This window comes from Oncorhynchus kisutch, unplaced genomic scaffold (genome assembly GCF_002021735.2).
Source record: "Oncorhynchus kisutch isolate 150728-3 unplaced genomic scaffold, Okis_V2 scaffold3693, whole genome shotgun sequence".
Lineage (NCBI taxonomy): Eukaryota > Metazoa > Chordata > Actinopteri > Salmoniformes > Salmonidae > Oncorhynchus > Oncorhynchus kisutch.
Window position 1 is genome coordinate 355,583 of NW_022265638.1, and position 24,465 is coordinate 380,047.

At 44.4% G+C, this 24,465-nt stretch overlaps 1 protein-coding gene across 1 annotated transcript; it reads left to right on the forward strand.

Annotated features, from left to right (window-relative positions):
* The first annotated feature begins 10,444 nt into the window (after positions 1–10,444).
* LOC109885959 (forkhead box protein I2-A) lies at positions 10,445–12,892 on the forward strand. Its single transcript, XM_020477742.2, has 2 exons — positions 10,445–11,508; positions 11,700–12,892. The coding sequence occupies exons 1-2, from the start codon at positions 10,845–10,847 to the stop codon at positions 12,296–12,298; spliced, it is 1,263 nt and encodes a 420-aa protein (XP_020333331.1). The 5' UTR covers positions 10,445–10,844; the 3' UTR covers positions 12,299–12,892.
* Positions 12,893–24,465: the final 11,573 nt, after the last annotated feature.

The following is a 24,465-nucleotide window of genomic DNA, read 5'->3' on the forward strand; positions in this document are numbered from 1 at the left end:
GTCCTATACACTGAGGTTAGGTTCCCTACAGTTATCTTCCCCTAGCTAGGTCCTATACACTGAGGTTAGGTTCCCTACAGTTATCTTCCCCTAGCTAGGTCCTATACACTGAGGTTAGGTTCCCTACAGTTATCTTCCCCTAGCTAGGTCCTATACACTGAGGTTAGGTTCCCTACAGTTATCTTTCCCTAGCTAGGTCCTATACACTGAGGTTAGGTTCCCTACAGTTATCTTCCCCTAGCTACGCCCTATCCACTGAGGTTAGGTCCCTACAGTTATCTTCCCCTAGCTAGGTCCTATCCACTGAGGTTAGGTCCCTACAGTTTGCTTCCCCTAGCTAGGTCCTATACACTGAGGTTAGGTTCCCTACAGTTAGCTAGGTCCTATACACTGAGGTTAGGTTCCCTACAGTTATCTTCCTCTAGCTAGGTCCTATACACTGAGGTTACGTTCCCTACAGTTAGCTAGGTCCTATACACTGAGGTTAGGTTCCCTACAGTTATCTTCCTCTAGCTAGGTCCTATACACTGAGGTTAGGTTCCCTACAGTTATCTTCCCCTAGCTAGGTCCTATACACTGAGGTTAGGTTCCCTACAGTTATCTTCCCCTAGCTAGGTCCTATACACTGAGGTTAGGTTCCCTACAGTTATCTTCCCCTAGCTAGGTCCTATACACTGAGGTTAGGTTCCCTACAGTTATCTTCCCCTAGCTAGGTCCTATACACTGAGGTTAGGTCCCTACAGTTTGCTTCCCCTAGCTAGGTCCTATACACTGAGGTTAGGTTCCCTACAGTTATCTTCCCCTAGCTAGGTCCTATACACTGAGGTTAGGTTCCCTACAGTTATCTTCCCCTAGCTAGGTCCTATACACTGAGGTTAGGTTCCCTACAGTTATCTTCCCCTAGCTAGGTCCTATACACTGAGGTTAGGTTCCCTACAGTTATCTTCCCCTAGCTAGGTCCTATACACTGAGGTTAGGTTCCCTACAGTTATCTTCCCCTAGCTAGGTCCTATACACTGAGGTTAGGTTCCCTACAGTTATCTTTCCCTAGCTAGGTCCTATACACTGAGGTTAGGTTCCCTACAGTTATCTTCCCCTAGCTACGCCCTATCCACTGAGGTTAGGTCCCTACAGTTATCTTCCCCTAGCTAGGTCCTATCCACTGAGGTTAGGTCCCTACAGTTTGCTTCCCCTAGCTAGGTCCTATACACTGAGGTTAGGTTCCCTACAGTTAGCTAGGTCCTATACACTGAGGTTAGGTTCCCTACAGTTATCTTCCTCTAGCTAGGTCCTATACACTGAGGTTACGTTCCCTACAGTTAGCTAGGTCCTATACACTGAGGTTAGGTTCCCTACAGTTATCTTCCTCTAGCTAGGTCCTATACACTGAGGTTAGGTTCCCTACAGTTATCTTCCCCTAGCTAGGTCCTATACACTGAGGTTAGGTTCCCTACAGTTATCTTCCCCTAGCTACGTCCTATACACTGAGGTTAGGTTCCCTACAGTTATCTTCCCCTAGCTAGGTCCTATACACTGAGGTTAGGTTCCCTACAGTTATCTTCCCCTAGCTAGGTCCTATACACTGAGGTTAGGTTCCCTACAGTTATCTTCCCCTAGCTAGGTCCTATACACTGAGGTTAGGTTCCCTACAGTTATCTTTCCCTAGCTAGGTCCTATACACTGAGGTTAGGTTCCCTACAGTTATCTTCCCCTAGCTAGGTCCTATACACTGAGGTTAGGTTCCCTACAGTTATCTTCCCCTAGCTAGGTCCTATATACTGAGGTTAGGTTCCCTACAGTTATCTTCCCCTAGCTAGGTCCTATACACTGAGGTTAGGTTCCCTACAGTTATCTTCCCCTAGCTAGGTCCTATACACTGAGGTTAGGTCCCTACAGTTTGCTTCCCCTAGCTAGGTCCTATACACTGAGGTTAGGTTCCCCACAGTTATCTTCCCCTAGCTAGGTCCTATACACTGAGGTTAGGTTCCCTACAGTTATCTTCCCCTAGCTAGGTCCTATACACTGAGGTTAGGTTCCCTACAGTTATCTTCCCCTAGCTAGGTCCTATCCACTGAGGTTAGGTCCCTACAGTTATCTTCCCCTAGCTAGGTCCTATCCACTGAGGTTAGGTCCCTACAGTTTGCTTCCCCTAGCTAGGTCCTATACACTGAGGTTAGGTTCCCTACAGTTAGCTAGGTCCTATACACTGAGGTTAGGTTCCTACAGTTATCTTCCTCTAGCTAGGTCCTATACACTGAGGTTAGGTTCCCTACAGTTAGCTAGGTCCTATACACTGAGGTTAGGTTCCCTACAGTTATCTTCCTCTAGCTAGGTCCTATACACTGAGGTTAGGTTCCCTACAGTTATCTTCCCCTAGCTAGGTCCTATACACTGAGGTTAGGTTCCCTACAGTTATCTTCCCCTAGCTAGGTCCTATACACTGAGGTTAGGTTCCCTACAGTTATCTTCCCCTAGCTAGGTCCTATACACTGAGGTTAGGTTCCCTACAGTTATCTTCCTCTAGCTAGGTCCTATACACTGAGGTTAGGTTCCCTACAGTTATCTTCCTCTAGCTAGGTCCTATACACTGAGGTTAGGTTCCCTACAGTTTGCTTCCCTTGGATAAGGCCCCTACCGATTAGAGCAGCCGGTAGTCTACTATTGCCTGTGGTCTAGTGATGCGGTGGTCAGCATGGACAACACCTCAGAGCCACACGATTACCACCAGGTCATGCAGAACAGGAATGTTTCTGTGATTAGTTTAGATTAGTTTAGAGGAGACAAACGCATGACGTTTCCCTCTTCCGTCCCAGCAACCTGCAGAGCCTTGAGTGGAGACCTGAGCAGAACGGCCCCCTGCTGCTGTAGCCCTCTGTAGCCTAGGCATAACACATGGCCTTGAGTGGAGACCTGAGCAGAACTGCCCCGGCTGTAGCCCTCTGTAGCCTAGGCATTACACATGGCCTTGAGTGGAGACCTGAGCAGAACGCCCCCCTGCTGCTGTAGCCCTCTGTAGCCTAGGCATTACACATGGCCTTGAGTGGAGACCTGAGCAGAACGGCCCCCGCTGTAGCCCTCTGTAGCCTAGGCATTACACATGGCCTTGAGTGGAGACCTGAGCAGAACGTCCCCCTGCTGCTGTAGCCCTCTGTAGCCTAGGCATTACACATGGCCTTGAGTGGAGACCTGAGCAGAACGGCCCCCGCTTGTAGCCCTCTGTAGCCTAGGCATAACACATGGCCTTGAGTGGAGACCTGAGCAGAACGGCCCCGGCTGTAGCCCTCTGTAGCCTAGGCATTACACATGGCCTTGAGTGGAGACCTGAGCAGAACGGCCCGGGCTGTAGCCCTCTGTAGCCTAGGCATTACACATGGCCTTGAGTGGAGACCTGAGCAGAACGGCCCCCTGCTGCTGTAGCCCTCTGTAGCCTAGGCATTACACATGGCCTTGAGTGGAGACCTGAGCAGAACGGCCCCCTGCTGTAGCCCTCTGTAGCCTAGGCATAACACATGGCCTTGAGTGGAGACCTGAGCAGAACGGCCCCCTGCTGTAGCCCTCTGTAGCCTAGGCATAACACATGGCCTTGAGTGGAGACCTGAGCAGAACGGCCCCCTGCTGCTGTAGCCCTCTGTAGCCTAGGCATAACACATGGCCTTGAGTGGAGACCTGAGCAGAACGGCCCCCTGCTGTAGCCCTCTGTAGCCTAGGCATTACACATGGCCTTGAGTGGAGACCTGAGCAGAACGGCCCCCTGCTGTAGCCCTCTGTAGCCTAGGCATTACACATGGCCTTGAGTGGAGACCTGAGCAGAACGGCCCCGGCTGTAGCCCTCTGTAGCCTAGGCATAACACATGGCCTTGAGTGGAGACCTGAGCAGAACGGCCCCCTGCTGTAGCCCTCTGTAGCCTAGGCATAACACATGGCCTTGAGTGGAGACCTGAGCAGAACGGCCCCCTGCTGTAGCCCTCTGTAGCCTAGGCATAACACATGGCCTTGAGTGGAGACCTGAGCAGAACGGCCCCCTGCTGTAGCCCTCTGTAGCCTAGGCATTACACATGGCCTTGAGTGGAGACCTGAGCAGAACGGCCCCCTGCTGTAGCCCTCTGTAGCCTAGGCATTACACATGGCCTTGAGTGGAGACCTGAGCAGAACGGCCCCCTGCTGTAGCCCTCTGTAGCCTAGGCATTACACATGGCCTTGAGTGGAGACCTGAGCAGAACGGCCCCCTGCTGCTGTAGCCCTCTGTAGCCTAGGCATTACACATGGCCTTGAGTGGAGACCTGAGCAGAACGGCCCCCTGCTGTAGCCCTCTGTAGCCTAGGCATTACACATGGCCTTGAGTGGAGACCTGAGCAGAACGGCCCCCTGCTGTAGCCCTCTGTAGCCTAGGCATAACACATGGCCTTGAGTGGAGACCTGAGCAGAACGGCCCCCTGCTGTAGCCCTCTGTAGCCTAGGCATAACACATGGCCTTGAGTGGAGACCTGAGCAGAACGGCCCCCTGCTGTAGCCCTCTGTAGCCTAGGCATAACACATGGCCTTGAGTGGAGACCTGAGCAGAACGGCCCCCTGCTGTAGCCCTCTGTAGCCTAGGCATTACACATGGCCTTGAGTGGAGACCTGAGCAGAACGGCCCCCTGCTGCTGTAGCCCTCTGTAGCCTAGGCATTACACATGGCCTTGAGTGGAGACCTGAGCAGAACGGCCCGGGCTGTAGCCCTCTGTAGCCTAGGCATTACACATGGCCTTGATCTGTTTTATGTAGTTTTATAGCTGTTACAACTCGTTATTATTAACTAACTGGTTACACAGCCTGTTTTCTTTTAGTTGACTCAACTTTTCAGTCGAAGTGTTACCTGGACTTGCATAGTTGTAGCTGGCCCAAACTTCACTCCAACTTGCATAGTTGTAGCTGGCCCAAACTTCACTCCAACTTGCATAGTTGTAGCTGGCCCCAACTTCACTTCAACTTGCATAGTTGTAGCTGGCCCAAACTTCACTTCAACTTGCATAGTTGTAGCTGGCCCAAACTTCACTTCAACTTGCATAGTTGTAGCTGGCCCAAACTTCACTCCAACTTGCATAGTTGTAGCTGGCCCAAACTTCACTCCAACTTGCATAGTTGTAGCTGGCCCAAACTTCACTCCAACTTGCATAGTTGTAGCTGGCCCAAACTTCACTCCAACTTGCATAGTTGTAGCTGGCCCCAACTTCACTTCAACTTGCATAGTTGTAGCTGGCCCAAACTTCACTTCAACTTGCATAGTTGTAGCTGGCCCAAACTTCACTTCAACTTGCATAGTTGTAGCTGGCCCAAACTTCACTCCAACTTGCATAGTTGTAGCTGGCCCAAACTTCACTCCAACTTGCATAGTTGTAGCTGGCCCAAACTTCACTCCAACTTGCATAGTTGTAGCTGGCCCAAACTTCACTCCAACTTGCATAGTTGTAGCTGGCCCAAACTTCACTTCAACTTGCATAGTTGTAGCTGGCCCAAACTTCACTTCAACTTGCATAGTTGTAGCTGGCCCAAACTTCACTTCAACTTGAGAAAACTTTCTCTCATAGGTTCATTCATCTAGAAAGGATTATTTGTGCATCTTAACTTTAAAAAGTTTTGTGGAACTAATTGGAAATACAATGTTTTCAACTGACATCTGACACGTTGACCAACATGATGGTTAGAGCGTTGGGACAGTAACCAACATGATGGTTAGAGCGTTGGGACAGTAACCAACATGATGGTTAGAGCGTTGGGACAGTAACCAACATGATGGTTAGAGCGTTGGGACAGTAACCAACATGATGGTTAGAGCGTTGGGACAGTAACCAACATGATGGTTAGAGCGTTGGGACAGTAACCAACATGATGGTTAGAGCGTTGGGACAGTAACCAACATGATGGTTAGAGCGTTGGGACAGTAACCAACATGATGGTTAGAGCATTGGGACGGTAACCAACATGATGGTTGGGACAGTAACCAACATGATGGTTAGAGCGTTGGGACAGTAACCAACATGATGGTTAGAGCGTTGGGACAGTAACCAACATGATGGTTAGAGCGTTGGGACAGTAACCAACATGATGGTTAGAGCGTTGGGACAGTATCCAACATGATGGTTAGAGCATTGGGACAGTAACCAACATGATGGTTAGAGCATTGGGACAGTAACCAACATGATGGTTAGAGCGTTGGGACAGTAACCAACATGATGGTTAGAGCGTTGGGACAGTAACCAACATGATGGTTAGAGCATTGGGACAGTAACCAACATGATGGTTAGAGCATTGGGACAGTAACCAACATGATGGTTAGAGCATTGGGACAGTAACCAACATGATGGTTAGAGCATTGGGACAGTAACCAACATGATGGTTAGAGCGTTGGGACAGTAACCAACATGATGGTTAGAGCGTTGGGACAGTAACCAACATGATGGTTAGAACGTTGGGACAGTAACCAACATGATGGTTAGAGCATTGGGACAGTAACCAACATGATGGTTAGAGCGTTGGGACAGTAACCAACATGATGGTTAGAGCGTTGGGACAGTAACCAACATGATGGTTAGAGCGTTGGGACAGTAACCAACATGATGGTTAGAGCGTTGGGACAGTAACCAACATGATGGTTAGAGCGTTGGGACAGTAACCAACATGATGGTTAGAGCGTTGGGACAGTAACCAACATGATGGTTAGAGCGTTGGGACAGTAACCAACATGATGGTTAGAGCGTTGGGACAGTAACCAACATGATGGTTAGAGCGTTGGGACAGTAACCAACATGATGGTTAGAGCGTTGGGACAGTAACCAACATGATGGTTAGAGCGTTGGGACAGTAACCAACATGATGGTTAGAGCGTTGGGACAGTAACCAACATGATGGTTAGAGCGTTGGGACAGTAACCAACATGATGGTTAGAGCATTGGGACAGTAACCAACATGATGGTTAGAGCGTTGGGACAGTAACCAACATGATCGTTAGAGCGTTGAGACAGTAACCAACATGATGGTTAGAGCGTTGGGACAGTAACTAACGTGATGGTTGGAGCATTGGGACAGTAACCAACATGATGGTTAGAGCGTTGGCCCGGTAACCAACATGATGGCTGGAGCATTGGCCCGGTAACCAACATGATGGTTGGAGCGTTGGCCCGGTAACCAAAAAGTTGGTGGATATAATCCCCGAGCTGGCAAGCTACAAAAATCTGTCGTTCTCCCCCTGAGCACGTATATATATATACTGTAGGTAGTCAGAAACATTATACCATTATCATGTATTTACGTCCTCTAAATTACACAATGTTGTATATATAGTTATATGTATATGTATATAAAAAACTAATTCTAGTTGTTATATATATATATACATACAACATTGTGTAATTTAGAGGACGTAAATACGTGATAATGGTGTGATGTTTCTGACTACCTACAGTCCAGAAACCTGCAGAGGATTACAGCTCCTGCAGGAAAGAGTCTAAGGAGAAAAACTGACGGAACTGATGCAAATCAAATTGTGTTGTATTTCAAAACAAATTGTATTGTGCCAAATACATCAGGTGTAGACCTGACAGTGAAATGCTTACTTACAAGCCCTTTACCAACAATGCAGTTTTGAGAAAAATGGAGGCTATATACAGGGTATTACGGTACAGAGTCAATGTGGAGGCTATATACAGGGTATTACGGTACAGAGTCAATGTGGAGGCTATATACAGGGTATTACGGTACAGAGTCAATGTGGAGGCTATATACAGGGTATTACGGTACAGAGTCAATGTGGAGGCTATATACAGGGTATTACGGTACAGAGTCAATGTGGAGGCTATATACAGGGTATTACGGTACAGAGTCAATGTGGAGGCTATATACAGGGTGTTACGGTACAGAGTCAATGTGGAGGCTATATACAGGGTATTACGGTACAGAGTCAATGTGGAGGCTATATACAGGGTATTACGGTACAGAGTCAATGTGGAGGCTATATACAGGGTATTACGGTACAGAGTCAATGTGGAGGCTATATACAGGGTATTACGGTACAGAGTCAATGTGGAGGCTATATACAGGGGGTACCGATACAGAGTCAATGTGGAGGCTATATACAGGGTATTACGGTACAGAGTCAATGTGGAGGCTATATACAGGGTATTACGGTACAGAGTCAATGTGGAGGCTATATACAGGGTATTACGGTACAGAGTCAATGTGGAGGCTATATACAGGGTATTACGGTACAGAGTCAATGTGGAGGCTATATACAGGGGGTACCGATACAGAGTCAATGTGGAGGCTATATACAGGGGGTACCGATACAGAGTCAATGTGGAGGCTATATACAGAGGGAGTTACCTATACAGAGTCCATGTGCGGGGGAACCGGTTAGTCGAGGTGATTGAGGTAATATGTACATGTAGGTAGAGTTATTAAAGGGACTATGTATAGATAATAAACAAACAGTAGCATGTGCCGACTTATCACTCAACATCTATATGGCACATTTGAAGCCAAGTATGATCCGTGTAGATAGTATGCTACCGTTTATTATCGTAACCGTTTATGACGTGGTATCAAAACAATCGGAGGGTCTATTACCGACCATTTATGTAGGCTAATTCACCCAGTCCTTGTCTAAGAGGCCATCCAATTGAAAGTCCTAGATTAGGGTCCCTCTTGACACCTATTCAGTTGTAAAATACTATTGACGTGAGCCCGGTCAGGGTGTGTACACATTGTTAAACGGAGACTGCTCTAGTGGCGGTTGAAAAGTAATCGTATATATCTAGTCAGTTTCTGTCTCTGTCGAGACCGGAGGATGGCAGCATTTGAAAACAACACGAAACAAACCCATGGACAACTTGTAGAAAACCTTTTTACATTTTTTTTAAATTGGAGCCAAAATCCTACATTGCCCAAATAAACTGTTACAATGTAGATTTTTGGAATGAACCCCCCCCCCCCCTCTTTATTCGTATGGAACATTTTGGACGTTAGGAGTATAGCCTGCACTACAGCGCTCACAATAACTCGCCAAAGAACTAAATAGCCTATTGCGATATTTACACCAAACATGTGATTTTTAACTCTGTAACGGTTTAAGCACTGTCCCGTATTTTATTTTACTACATAATTTATTATAATTTAACATTAAACTAATAAAATGTGGAATATTTTCTTCAGTTGACAGACAGATCGTGTATATATATATATATATATATATATTTATCCCTTGGTGTTCCTGAATTTGTTTCATTGCATTGTAGGCTGGTCATTTTACTCGTGTGCTTTGGTCAATCAAAATGTATCTTTCTAATGGCCCATGCTATTGTAAACGATCATTAGAGCTCGTCCTCGGATGGCGATCGTGTATTTTTTTTTAGGGAAAATAATGATTGACCATTGATGTGTGAAAGTTTCTACAAATGTGTCTGTGATTTTGATGAAATGCGTCTGTTGCTCTGATATATTTTTTCTAACCTAAAAAAATTAAATATAAATTGTGATGGATAATTATTTAACATAAAACATTTCCCAAATAGAATGCTTTTTTTTCTCTCAATTTAAATACAACTCTTAAATCATTCTGTCTATTGCGGCCTATATAGGCCTAGTCTACTATATAGGCCTAGTCTACTATATAGGCCTAGTCTACTATATAGGCCTAGTCTACATTTCATAGTTTACCCCCCCCCCCCCCCCCCCAAAAAAAAAAAAAAAGTGAATAAGCATGTTTGGACAAAGTAATTTTAATTACACATTTTAATAACCCACCCAATAAATAAATTACTAAAATGAAATGACAGGAGCAGTGGTCCAGCGACGCGGGGAAAGTCACATTACCTCCAGCGACGCGGGGAACCATCATGTTACCGGGTGTTGTGTTGTTCTGTCACACTTGTAACACATAAGCCATGTTTATTGTCAACTAATCCGTTCCAGAGATCGTGTGGTCTAAACACATAGCCTATAGTACATTGTATATTTGTATGTTTTAAGAGGCTAACTTGGTTTATGTTTTACTTTGTCACACATTGGACGCCAGGAGTGTTTGTTAACTACCATAAAATAATCCCGTTGTTTTATCCCTACACTTTTAGAGGGAAAAGACTCATGTTGCTCGCGTCATATATAACACCCCTAAAGGTTCTATAGAGAATAAACCCCTTTTTGTAGGATTCTTTGATCAGAACCGCAGTATGGTTAGATGTTCTTCTTCGCTGAACCTAAATGTTGGTTCTATGCCGAACCTTTTGTCCTACTGTTCACCAAAACGCAAAGGCTACTTCATAAACTGACAACTTATATTTGACAGAAACAATTGATAAAAAAATATATATATAATATATATAAAATATTTATTTCAATTACATTTTGTATATGGAAATTATGAAGGTATATTCATAAAACTATTATTTAAGATAAATATTTGTAAAAGTGTCCTGTGTGTAAAGGCGGAAATATGAAAGGCCAACTGTAAAACAGTTTTTATTGGAAAACTTGTAGCCTAAACGCCTATTTTTATTGCGTATGCTTATTAGGCTATACATGCGCGGTAAATTACTCAGCCTATCTTGCTCCAGGTTAACTCCTAAAACGGCATTAATGAGTGGGCCAGTATCTCTCACCAGTATCTCTCCCATTGATGCACAGATTCGGTTAAGACAATTCGACTGAAGCGTGACAGAGAAGGGGGGAGTCCCCCTCGAGACAGTTCCTTTCACAGGGGTTTTACCTGTCGACGCTCCAGGCGGAACGCTTAAATACGCCGCCTCCCCTTGGGTCTAGCCTTCAGTCCTCCGGGAGAGACTGACCGAAACAGACGCTTTGAAAGGAACCGCATGTTGTTGATGATAGAAGAAGATACCAGGATTCGTACTCAAATAGAACGGATTATGAACGCTTTTGGACAGCAGCCATCCAACGCGCAGACAAGCCCCATTCAGCACCACAGCGCACAGGAGCTCCTGGATATGGCCGTGTACTGCGATAACTTCGGCAGCATGTACCAGCACCAGCAAAACATCCATCATGGTCACCACCCGCAGAGGCCGCCGGCGCATCCTCCAAGCTACGGCCTCGGTGAGTACACCTCGCCGACCACCAACCCGTACCTGTGGCTAAACGGACCGAGCATCGACTCGTCTCCATACCTGACGGGATTGAATGGAGCATCGTACATACAGTCTGGATACGGAGCGAACCAGCGGCAGTTCCTGCCCCCTCCTACGGGGTTTGGTGGAGCTGACCTCGGATGGCTGTCGATCTCCAGCCAGCAGGAACTCTTCAAGATGGTTCGACCTCCTTACTCTTACTCAGCGCTCATAGCCATGGCTATCCAGGGCGCCGGGGACAAGAGGTTGACGCTGAGTCACATCTATCAGTATGTGGCAGAGAATTTTCCGTTTTATAAGAAGAGCAAAGCTGGGTGGCAGAACTCAATCAGACACAACCTGTCACTGAATGACTGTTTTAAGAAGGTTGCCCGGGATGACGATGATCCTGGTAAGTTACAATACCGGTTGTACATGTAATTAACTCGTCATTATTTGCACTTATTATTAAATGTGTCATTTTGTAATGTCATACCTTTGCCATGTGATTTTGGTAAGACGTGTCTGACAGAAGACTAGAACAGTCATGACCTTTGATATCTCGTTCAGGCCTACATTGTCTGTTGTGTCCTGTCTTCATAGGAAAGGGGAATTACTGGACATTGGACCCAAACTGTGAGAAAATGTTCGATAACGGCAACTTCCGAAGAAAGAGAAAGAGACGAGCTGACTTGAACGGAGGAGACACCAACAACACTGTTATTCCGGTGAAATCAGAAGACACTGCCGCCCTGAAGCTCTCCGACACGGCCAGCATCATGAGTTCATCCCCTCTCCAGAACTCCCCTGGTTCCTCCGAGCCCAAATCATCCCCGTCACCGTCTGTGGAACACAGTCCCTGTTACAACAACTTTGTCTCCACTATGAACACGATGCTGGCGGGGAGTAACAACGGCTCTACCCGGGAGGGGGGCAGGGGGGACTTTGGTTCAGGAGGACATGTTATGGGGGAATTGTCGCCTCATCAGACCCGAGAGAACATGTCCGGACTTGGTTCATACTCGCCCTCTCAAATCACGCCATTGAACAGTGATACCACTCACCTCTCCACAGCTAATAGAATGAACTACTACACATCAGCACAGAACAATCACAGTGGAGGCCTGGGCCTCACCAACTCTCTCCCAAACCACTTCAGTGTTAATCATTTGATATACAGCCGCGAAGGAACCGAGGTGTAAAGGCAGTAGGCTATAAGCCTTGTCTTAATTATGTCAGATATATGTAGATAATATAATGCAACTCGTTGGCATTCTTGTATAAAGTACTCAGTGAGTACATCAATTACCATGATTATTATACACGTTACGCATTCCATAATAAGAACGTGTTATAGCAATGTCTTAAATATACTTTCTCGTGATTGAATCTGGATTCAAAGTGGGTCGAAACTACGTTCGACTTAGCATTTTAAGAGCATAATTAAGACCAACGTTGTTGTTTTTATGCCCAACTGGAGCCCTGGAATGGGTGTTGCCTCGGAATAAACATTTACCTGTACTCTTGTTCCTTTAACCGTATTTCTATTGGCCTTATGTAACTGCGTGGATGACGTCACAGTGCCTTTCGGAAGATCTTGTATTGTTTTTTTTTATAAAATAGAACACTATTACTACTGCTACTGCAGATATATGTTTTGTTATGTAGCCTAAATAGTAGCCCTCTTTGGACACCACTTTGTGTACCTTTTTTTTTTAGAAGGAATTGTGTATGTGTGTGTGTATATTTTATTTAAGTCTATTGTCAAACGTTTTGAATAAATGCAATATCTGAAATGATTGATTGTGTCATATTTTCTAGCGGACTTGTCAACGTGAAGATGTCTCAGATTTATCCGCCATAATACTCAAGTTTGCAATAAACCAGCGCTCTATTTCATTTTTTTTTCTACGCACGACTCCATTTTACTTATAAACACTAAAATATTGAAATGATTAACGTGTAGATCTTAACTTATGGCTCCCAATTCTAATACATTTTTTTTTTTAAAGTTACTTTACCATAACATTGTAAGTTTACGTTTAAAACACTAATGCGCCTGTGGGATTTGATAGGCTACCGCTGTTAATGGTGTGGGAGAACATGTTCACTGACTCTTTACAATACCAAACAGTATTTATAATGGGACTGACAATTATTTACCAGAAGTATTTCAGGTTTAATCGAGGTTGGAATTAATCCTACACCCCGCCGTGTACTCTCCCCTCCCTCCCTCCATTCCCTCCATTCCATTCATGAAACTTTCCAGCCAGATATTCCATCTCAGACTCGGGAATACAGTTCCAGTAGGCTTCCATACAGTTCATAAATTGATCAATGATATTTTATATTGAATGTAAGAAGAAATTAACGTCCATTCACGTAACAGGCTACAACAATGAAGGCCTCACCTTTTTGCTGAAGTTTCCTCTGTGATCATTAGCTCATGCCTCCTCAACTGTATGAAAACAGTAGGTGAGACTGAGACATTTTCCAGCTTGTCACTTTGAATGAACCCGATTTACGCTGAGATTCAAGACACATCACCTCTGTATTTCTGCCCACTTCAGAGGTTCAGCTACTGGTCTTATTTAACGGTGTGTATGGATACATGGACACTTGTGGAATTGAATAGTTCACACCTGTTTTCAGTTTATTCAGCCGGGGGGGGGGGGGGGGGGGGAGTTTCGTCACTCACAGCATAAAACGCGGAGAGATATTTTTTTTAAACATCGTGGCGTAGTGATTGTAGGACCTATTTTATGTATGTGTCTATTGGTAGGCCTATACTCTGCCATTAAAACTCCCTGTGACCACCCACTGGTACCAAGTAAACTACTGATAAACATTATAGACCTGCTATCAGGTAAACTACTGATATAACATTATAGACCTGCTACCAGGTAAACTACTGATATAACATTATAGACCTGGTACTGATATAACATTATAGACCTGCTATCAGGTAAACTACTGATATAACATTATAGACCTGGTACTGATAAACATTATAGACCTGCTATCAGGTAAACTACTGATATAACATTATAGACCTGCTATCAGGTAAACTACTGATATAACATTATAGACCTGCTATCAGGTAAACTACTGATATAACATTATAGACCTGCTATCAGGTAAACTACTGATATAACATTATAGACCTGGTACTGATAAACATTATAGACCTGCTATCAGGTAAACTACTGATATAACATTATAGACCTGCTACCAGGTAAACTACTGATATAACATTATAGACCTGCTACCAGGTAAACTACTGATATAACATTATAGACCTGCTACCAGGTAAACTACTGATATAACATTATAGACCTGCTACCAGGTAAACTACTGATAAACATGTGAGAAATAAGAATGATAGATAGTTCGATGTTTTTTCTTATGAGCTGTGAATCAACCTGGCCGCGTTTCCACTGAGTGATTCAATGTCAGTGCAAAATAGTATGTAACACCCATTGTTTGGTCATGTGCAGTTGTCCTACTATTATGGGACAAAAACAAGATAAATACTGTCCCTGCTTTGCTGTAGTGGGCAATAATAACCAGAGAGAGAGAGAGAGAGCTTTCCCATGAAAAATGTTCAAGCCATTAAACGGCTATCTCACTCATGTCCGTATTTTGAAACAATTTACGGTTACGCACGAAATCAAAGGAAGGAAATTAAAGAGAACACCTCTTAATTGGTGGATAATTCAGTGCGCTCTGGCGCTCTGTTGTCTCGACTAAAGCTAAATTGACAAGAGGTTCGTGCCCGTAGCTGTGACACAATGGGCCCTGGCAATACCAAGGGATCCCCTCCTGCGCTCGGATGAAAACATTCGGTGACCCCAGATCTGGGAACGTATTATATCACTCAGACCACATCTCCCTCCTGTTGTCCATGAAGCATGGGCTTCCTATCTAACAAAGAGTATTTTTGTGAAACTCAAACGGGTTCTCACAGCGACAAGTTTTCAATTGAAAATCCTGTCTTTCACCAACGTTGTAATGTAGGCCTACCAGTAAATAGAACATAGATGTCCTGTGTAACTACAACATTATACATCTAAAATAGCTAGAAAACTATAAACATGCAAACAAATAATTGAATAGTGATTGTAGGACCTATTTTATGTATGTGTCTATTGGTAGGCCTATACTCTGTCATTAAAACTCCCTGTGACCACCCACTGGCACCCTGTTCTATTCACACTTTAAGTCCAGGTTTGACTTGACACATTCAGGAGTAAATACACAAACAAATGAACATGACAATAAGTCAATTATTCCTCTAAACCAGACTGAGACCTGCCCTTCTCGGGGACCAGTGGACATTTATTTGATCTTCTTTCACTTTATGAGGACTGACATGTCAGCTAAAATACATATTCTTGGCTACTCTAGAAAATATCACTTTTTTTTTTCAAATTCTCATTATTTTTTATTTGTTAATTTTTTTTATTACAAAGATGTCCCACAATCGTTGCAAATACAGACGGCATTTCACACTCCCATTCATAACATGTGCCCCTGCTACACTTCCATGAAGTGGTGGTCGGTAGTTTTCCATCCAGTCAATTATCAGAGATCTACCGTCTCCATCTCACGTCTCCGTCCTGATACGCTCCACTACCCTCTGCCTGAGGGGAATTTCACCTGGCCGGGCCCTTATTGAATATCAGTCACCTGGCAACCTGGTGGGCCTCCCATACCTGATGCCTTCTTCAGGGCCCCCGACCTGGCCTCCATACCCCCAGGGCTAGGGATCGGCCCAGGCCATGGTGGGAGCGTCTCAGGTAGGGTGGCCCCAATCTCGATAGCCCAACCCTGGTCCCCATAGAAGCCCCAAACACAACCCTGGTCCCCATAGAAGCCCCAAACCCAACCCTGGTCCCCATAGAAGCCCCAAGCCCTGTGTCCTCAAACCCAACCCTGGTCTCCATAGAAGACCCAAGTCCAGTGTCCCCAAACCCAACCCTGGTCCCCATAGAAGCCCCAAACACAACCCTGGTCCCCATAGAAGCCCCAAACCCGGCCCTGGTCCCCATAGAAGCCCCAAGCCCAGTGGGCTAATATAAAACCATAATGAGGGGTTTCAGGATCAACTGCGTCACCTTCAAAAGGCAGGGAGCCTCATAATTGGATGGTGGTGTTTGACCCAGGTTTGGGACGGGATTATTTTAAATCTTTAATCCCGTCAATTTCTCCTCTAGATGGACAGGACAGGAAGTATCCGTTTTTTTAAGCTGGTCATGTGATATGGCAGAAGGTCCAGAAACCAGGCTGTGTGTGTGTGGCTGGGGAATGTTTGTCAGCAGGGTTGAGGAAGCGTTACTTCCTCAAACACGAGGTCTTTAGAGAGAACCAGAGATCAGCTGTCCATTCCTCGGCACAGATATAGGGTTATCAGGTTAGGTTGGAGGGGAAAGAAGTGGACGACAATGTATTTGGTCTAAATACTACAGAAAAACATTATAGATCTGGTACCAAGTAAACTACTGATAAAACATTATAGACCTGGTACTGATAAAACATTATAGACCTGGTACTGATATAACATTATAGACCTGCTACCAGGTAAACTACTGATATAACATTATAGACCTGGTACTGATATAACATTATAGACCTGGTACTGATATAACATTATAGACCTGCTACCAGGTAAACTACTGATATAACATTATAGACCTGCTACCAGGAAAAACTACTGATATAACATTATAGACCTGGTACTGATATAACATTATAGACCTGCTACCAGGTAAACTATTGATATAACATTATAGACCTGGTACCTAGTAAACTACTGATATAACATTATAGACCTGGTACTGATAAAACATTATAGACCTGGTACTGATATAACATTATAGACCTGCTACCAGGTAAACTACTGATATAACATTATAGACCTGGTACCAGATAAACTACTGATATAACATTATAGACCTGCTACCAGGTAAACTACTGATATAACATTATAGACCTGCTACCAGGTAAACTACTGATATAACATTATATACCTGGTACTGATATAACATTATAGACCTGCTACCAGGTAAACTACTGATATAACATTATAGACCTGGTACCAGATAAACTACTGATAAAACATTATAGACCTGCTACCAGGTAAACTACTGATATAACATTATAGACCTGGTACCAGATAAACTACTGATAAAACATTATAGACCTGCTACCAGGTAAACTACTGATAAAACATTATAGACCTGCTACGAGGTAAACTACTGATAACAAGTTAACGTGATTTGTCAGTGTGATATACATATGTAGAATCTTAATTTAACCATTGAAATAATTTATATTTTCTTACTGTAAATTAGTTTTGATATGCTAGTAGGGAAAACTGTAGATTAGGTGAGAGATCTTGTGAGAGAACAGCAGGTTTTCAGTGAATTTATGTCAATCATGAGTCTCTACAGAATTTTACTGCATGACAAGAACATTCTCTGCACCTACAGAGTGATCAAATTAAAATACTACACCTGTAGTGGGCAGGTAGAGAGGATAATCAGTCAGCCTGGGGTTACGAGAGCCTCCTTTCTGAAGAGAATCAGTCAGCCTGTGGCTAGGAGAGCCTCCTTTCTGAAGAGAATCAGTCTGCCTGCGACAAGGAGAGCCTCCTTTCTGAATAGAATCAGTCAGCCTGATTATGAGCCTCCTTTCTGAAGAGAATCAGTCAGCCTGCGGTTAGGAGAGCCTCCTTTCTGAAGAGAATCAGTCAGCCTGCGGCTAGGAGAGCCTCCTTTCTGAAGAGAATCAGTCAGCCTGCGGCTAGGAGAGCCTCCTTTCTGAAGAGAATCAGTCTGCCTGCTGCTAGGAGAGCCTCCTTTCTGAGAGAATCAGTCAACCCTGCGGTTAGGAGAGCCTCCTTTCTGAGAGAATCAGTCAGCCTGCTGCTAGGAGAGCCTCCTTTCTGAAGAGAATCAGTCTGCCTGATTATGAGCCCCCTTTCCGAAGAGAATCAGTCATCCTGCTGCTAGGAGAGCCTCCTTTCTGAGAGAATCAGTCAGCCTGCGGTTAGGAGAGCCTCCTTTCTGAGAGAATCAGTCAGCCTGCTGCTAGGAGAGCATCCTTTCTGAAGAGAATCAGTCAGCCTGATTATGAGCCTCCTTTCTGAAGAGAATCAGTCAGCCTGATTATGAGCCTCATTTCTGAAGAGAATCAGTCAGCCTGCTGCTAGGAGAGCCTTCTTTCTGAAGAGAATCAGTCAGCCTGATTATGAGCCTCCTTTCTGAAGAGAATCAGTCAGCCTGATTATGAGCCTTCTTTCTGAAGAGAATCAGTCAGCCTGATTATGAGCCTCCTTTCTGAAGAGAATCAGTCAGCCTGATTATGAGCCTTCTTTCTGAAGAGAATCAGTCAGCCTGTGGATAGGAGAGCCTCCTTTCTGAAGAGAATCAGTCAGCCTGATTATGAGCCTCCTTTCTGAAGATAATCAGTCAGCCTGCGGTTAGGAGAGCCTCCTTTCTGAAGAGAATCAGTCGGCCTGCAGCTAGGAGAGCCTCCTTTCTGAGGAGAATCAGTCAGCCTGCTGCTAGGAGAGCCTCCTTTCTGAGAGAATCAGTCAGCCTGCTGCTAGGAGAGCATCCTTTCTGAAGAGAATCAGTCAGCCTGATTATGAGCCTCCTTTCTGAAGAGAATCAGTCAGCCTGATTATGAGCCTCATTTCTGAAGAGAATCAGTCAGCCTGCTGCTAGGAGAGCCTTCTTTCTGAAGAGAATCAGTCAGCCTGATTATGAGCCTCCTTTCTGAAGAGAATCAGTCAGCCTGATTATGAGCCTTCTTTCTGAAGAGAATCAGTCAGCCTGATTATGAGCCTCCTTTCTGAAGAGAATCAGTCAGCCTGATTATGAGCCTTCTTTCTGAAGAGAATCAGTCAGCCTGTGGATAGGAGAGCCTCCTTTCTGAAGAGAATCAGTCAGCCTGATTATGAGCCTCCTTTCTGAAGATAATCAGTCAGCCTGCGGTTAGGAGAGCCTCCTTTCTGAAGAGAATCAGTCGGCCTGCAGCTAGGAGAGCCTCCTTTCTGAGGAGAATCAGTCAGCCTGCTGCTAGGAGAGCCTCCTTTCTGAGAGAATCAGTCAGCCTGCTGCTAGGAGAGCCTCCTTTCTGAGAGAATCAGTCAGCCTGCTGCTAGGAGAGCCTCCTTTCCAAGAGAATCAGTCAGCCTGCGTCTAGGAGATTATGAGGCTCCTTTCTGAAGATCATGTTGCATTCTGATTAGGGGACAGAGAGACACACAGGGCCCTGGGGCCTGGAGCTGTCTGGGGATGGGTAGTGGAGCTGCCTGGAACTGGGTAGTGGAGCTGCTTGGATCAGCCTGGGGCTGGGTAGTGGAGCTGCCTGGAACTGGGTAGTGGAGCTGCCTGGAACTTGGTAGTGGAGCTGCCTGGAACTGGGTAGTGGAGCTGCCTGGAACTGGGTAGTGGAGCTGCCTGGAACTGGGTAGTGGAGCTGACTGGAGCTGGGTAGTGGAACTGACTGGAACTGGGTAGTGGAACTGGGTAGTGGAGCTGCCTGGAACTGGGTAGTGGAGCTGACTGGAACTGGGTAGTGGAGCTGCCTGGAACTGGGTAGTGGAGCTGAATGGAACTGGGTAGTGGAGCTGGGTAGTGGAGCTGCCTGGAACTGGGTAGTGGAGCTGCCTGGAACTGGGTAGTGGAGCTGTCTGGAACTGGGTAGTGGAGCTGCCTGGGACTGGGTAGTGGAGCTGCCTGGAACTGGGTAGTGGAGCTGCCTGGAACTGGGTAGTGGAGCTGCCTGGAACTGGGTAGTGGAGCTGTCTGGAACTGGGTAGTGGAGCTGACTGGAGCTGGGTAGTGGAACTGGGTAGTGGAGCTGCCTGGAACTGGGTAGTGGAACTGGGTAGTGTAGCTGCCTGGAGTTGGGTAGTGGAGCTGACTGGAGCTGGGTAGTGGAGCTGCCTGGATTAGTGGGGGTGGGGGGGGGGGGCACTCAGTGAGTGACATGGGTTGGAGGGATGGATGAATCCGGTTGGATGAAGTTTCCCTCTACTCAGCAAGGTGTGAACCCTTCTTTCCTTCCACTAGTCATTACAAGATCCCGTCAACTGATAGTGGCAGGAAAGCAAGGCTAGGTCTTCCTGTCACCGTCTACAGATCAGATGCTGTGGGTCGGGGAGGAAAAGATAAAAGTGGGATGATTTGCAGCTTTAGATTTTTTGTTTAAAATATTACAAGTTTGGGTGATAAGTTCATTAAGAACATAAATGTATGGGAAGAGCTCATTAATTACTTGGTAGAGGTTTCCCAATAGGTTTTACTGTATTTTACAGGTTTCCCAATAGGTTTTACTGTATTTTATAGGTTTCCCAATAGGTTTTACTGTATTTTACAGGTTTCTCAATAGGTTTTACTGTATTTTACAGGTTTCCCCAGTAGGTTTTACTGTATTTTACAGGTTTCCCAGTAGGTTTTATTGTATTATACAGGTTTCCCAGTAGGTTTTATTGTATTTTACAGGTTTCTTAATAGGTTTTCCTGTTTTCCAAGGGCTTATGAATTACTTGGTATGGTGTTGTAAATTCAAAAATCGAATTCTGTGTCAAGTTAAATCTCAGCACTAACCATTTTACCCCATATAACACTTATTTCCAGACAAATGTGAAGGGTAATATGAAAAGTGATATGTTCAGGGGAATCTCCTCGCCTGTCTGACCCCTATGAGAAGAGCGTAATATCGGGGACCAGAGAGAGGATGATTCCTGTCTCTTTCTATCTACCATCTGCTTGTTGCAGTCAGAAGGAATTACAGGACATTATTTTATACTACAGCCCAAACCCTTTTTTTTTTGAGGCCGTTAAACATTTAACTGCTCAACACGATGACAGCTCCCAGGGTACCTAGGGGGAGCAGCTAGATGTCCTAAGGTTGTATCCCAAATACAACCCTATTCCCTACTTAAAGCACTTTTTTTTTTTTGGACCAGGGCTTATATTCCTATGCAGGGAAGAGGTTGCCATTTGGGACTCAACCCTAGACCGTGGGGCTGAGAGGCTTGTCTTCACAGTGACTCTAGAAAGACGAAGCGAACATCTGATAGCCGAGGAGAATGCCTATCAATCGGTATGACCTGGTAGGGTTTCCATCAGTCTCCATACTGGGGCTCATAAAACAGTAATGTATTGGTCTGATAACTGCATGGGATCCCCTGGTCTGAGGTGGGAGGAGGCAGCACAACGTATGGATGGATTTAAACAGAACCAAGCCCCATCTCACCGTCACACTCCTGGGTTATTATAGGACTGTCCCTCCCGGCAGACTGCATGACTGTGAAGGGGCTACTGTATGTTATAGGTTTCTCAATAGGTTTTACTGTATTTTATGGGTTTCTCAGTAGGTTTTACTGTATTTTACAGGTTTCCCAGTAGGTTTTACTGTATTTTACAGGTTTCCCAATAGGTTTTACTGTATTTTACAGGTTTCCCAATATCTTAGCCATTTCTTACATAGCTATCATTGTGGTGGGAAGAATTAAACCAATTCTTTACACAAATTGTTATTGAAATAATCATTGTTGAACAGATTTAACTACATCAGAGAAAATGCACATGTACAGTAAAATGTAGTTCTAGCAAAATGTAGTATAGATGTATAGTATAGATCCAGTATTTACCCAATCTAGTTCTAGAAATGCATAGTATAGATCCAGTATTTACCCGATCTAGTTCTAGAAATGCATAGTATAGATCCAGTATTTACCCGATCTAGTTCTAGAAATGTATAGTATAGATCCAGTATTTACCCGATCTAGTTCTAGAAATGTATAGTATAGATCCAGTATTTACCCAATCTAGTTCTAGAAATGTATAGTATAGATCCAGTATTTACCCGATCTAGTTCTAGAAATGCATAGTATAGATCCAGTATTTACCCGATCTAGTTCTAGAAATGTATAGTATAGATCCAGTATTTAACCGATCTAGTTCTAGAAATGCATAGTATAGATCCAGTATTTACCCGATCTAGTTCTAGAAATGTATAGTATAGATCCAGTATTTACCCGATCTAGTTCTAGAAATGCATAGTATAGATCCAGTATTTACCCGATCTAGTTCTAGAAATGTATAGTATAGATCCAGTATTTACCCGATCTAGTTCTAGAAATGCATAGTATAGATCCAGTATTTACCCAATCTAGTTCTAGAAATGTATAGTATAGATCCAGTATTTACCCGATCTAGTTCTAGAAATGCATAGTATAGATCCAGTATTTAACCGATCTAGTTCTGTCAATGCATAGTATAGATCCAGTATTTACCCGATCTAGTTCTAGAAATGTATAGTATAGATCCAGTATTTACCCGATCTAGTTCTAGAAATGTACAGTATAGATCCAGTATTTAACCGATCTAGTTCTAGAAATGTATAGTATAGATCCAGTATTTACCCGATCTAGTTCTAGAAATGCATAGTATAGATCCAGTATTTACCCGATCTAGTTCTAGAAATGTATAGTATAGATCCAGTATTTACCCGATCTAGTTCTAGAAATGCATAGTATAGATCCAGTATTTACCCGATCTAGTTCTAGAAATGTATAGTATAGATCCAGTATTTAACCGATCTAGTTCTGTTAGTATTTTTCTACTTTATAAATACTACATTTAATAATTGTTAGAAAGTGCAGGAGTGTCCAAGAGGCCTATCCAATGAACATCTCTATCTGTAACTATCAATCTGAAACAATGTACAGACCAAGACATGAAGAGTAAATATTTCTGTCCTGGTTGAAGGAAACAGCCAGGAAGGAGTCTCACTTGATAACGTTCTCTGTTTTCCACGCTGACAAACGCACCGTCTGAAAAGACTGAAAGAGGTACTGGGATTAACTGACTAGAACGATCATCGGTAAATCCACTGTTAGGCCTTGTCTCTTCTTCTCTGTCTGGGAGGGGGGGGGGGGGGACCATATCCCCACAACAATGTCATGAATCCCTACTGTCATCTTCAGATGGAATATATTTTGACAAGTGGTATAGAAAAAAGAAAAAAGAAAAAGAGAGATGTTTTATATCTTTGTTCCCACATGATGGAGCTCATAGTAGATCATTCTTTATTCATGGCTTTTGGCATAAAACCCTGGGAGTTTTAACACAGGAGAACAGAGGAGAGCTTCGTGTGGAGAAATCATAGCATGTTAGGGAGTGGTAAGGTTGGGGAGGAATGGGTTAAGTTGAGACACAGGAGAACAGAGGAGAGCTTCGTGTGGAGAAATCATAGCATGTTAGGGAGTGGTAAAGGTTGGGGAGGAATGGGTTAAGTTGAGACACAGGAGAACAGAGGACAGCTTCGTGTGGAGAAATCATAGCATGTTAGGGAGTGGTAAAGGTTGGGGAGGAATGAGTTAAGTTGAGACACAGGAGAACAGAGGAGAGCTTCGTGTGGAGAAATCATAGCATGTTAGGGAGTGGTAAGGTTGGGGAGGAATGGGTTAAGTTGAGACACAGGAGAACAGAGGAGAGCTTCGTGTGGAGAAATCATAGCATGTTAGGGAGTGGTAAAGGTTGGGGAGGAATGGGTTAAGTTGAGACACAGGAGAACAGAGGACAGCTTCGTGTGGAGAAATCATAGCATGTTAGGGAGTGGTAAAGGTTTGGGAGGAATGGGTTAAGTTGAGACACAGGAGAACAGAGGACAGCTTCGTGTGGAGAAATCATAGCATGTTAGGGAGTGGTAAAGGTTGGGGAGGAATGGGTTAAGTTGAGACACAGGAGAACAGAGGAGAGCTTCGTGTGGAGAAATCATAGCATGTTAGGGAGTGGTAAAGGTTGGGGAGGAATGGGTTAAGTTGAGCCAATTTTTATTTTATTTTTAATTTTACATTCGGCATCACTACGTCAAGGGAAATACACGATTCTTTCTGACAAATATATCTACACGTATTCCAGGATGTTGTGTATCTTTGGAAATAATCAGAATTCATGTCAACATAAGAGTGTTGGTGTTGGGCTTCCCGAGTGGTGCAGCGGTCTAAGGCATTGCATCTCAGAGCTAATAGGTGTAACTACAGTCCCTGGTCGAATCCAGGCTGTATCACATCAAGGCCGTGCGGTGCACAATTGGCTCAGCGTCATCTGTGTTTAGCCAGGGTAGGCTGTCATTGAAGATATTCATTTGTTAGGTGTCACTACAGTCCCTGGTTCGAATCCAGGCTGTATCACATCAAGGCCGTGCGGTGCACAATTGGCCCAGCGTCATCCATGTTTGGCCAGGGTAGGCTGTCATTGAAGGTATTCATTTGTTCTTAAGTGACTTGCCTAGTTAAATAAAGGTTTTTAAAAAATGAAGTCTTGAAAACATACTGTAGGTTGTC

Excerpts from the sequence above, each read along its gene's own strand:
- LOC109885959 (XM_020477742.2), top strand. The coding sequence starts at position 10,845 with ATGTTGTTGATGATAGAAGAAGATACCAGGATTCGTACTCAAATAGAA. Across the intron at positions 11,509-11,699 it reads CCGGGATGACGATGATCCTG|GAAAGGGGAATTACTGGACA; the intron begins GTAAGTTACAAT and ends CTGTCTTCATAG.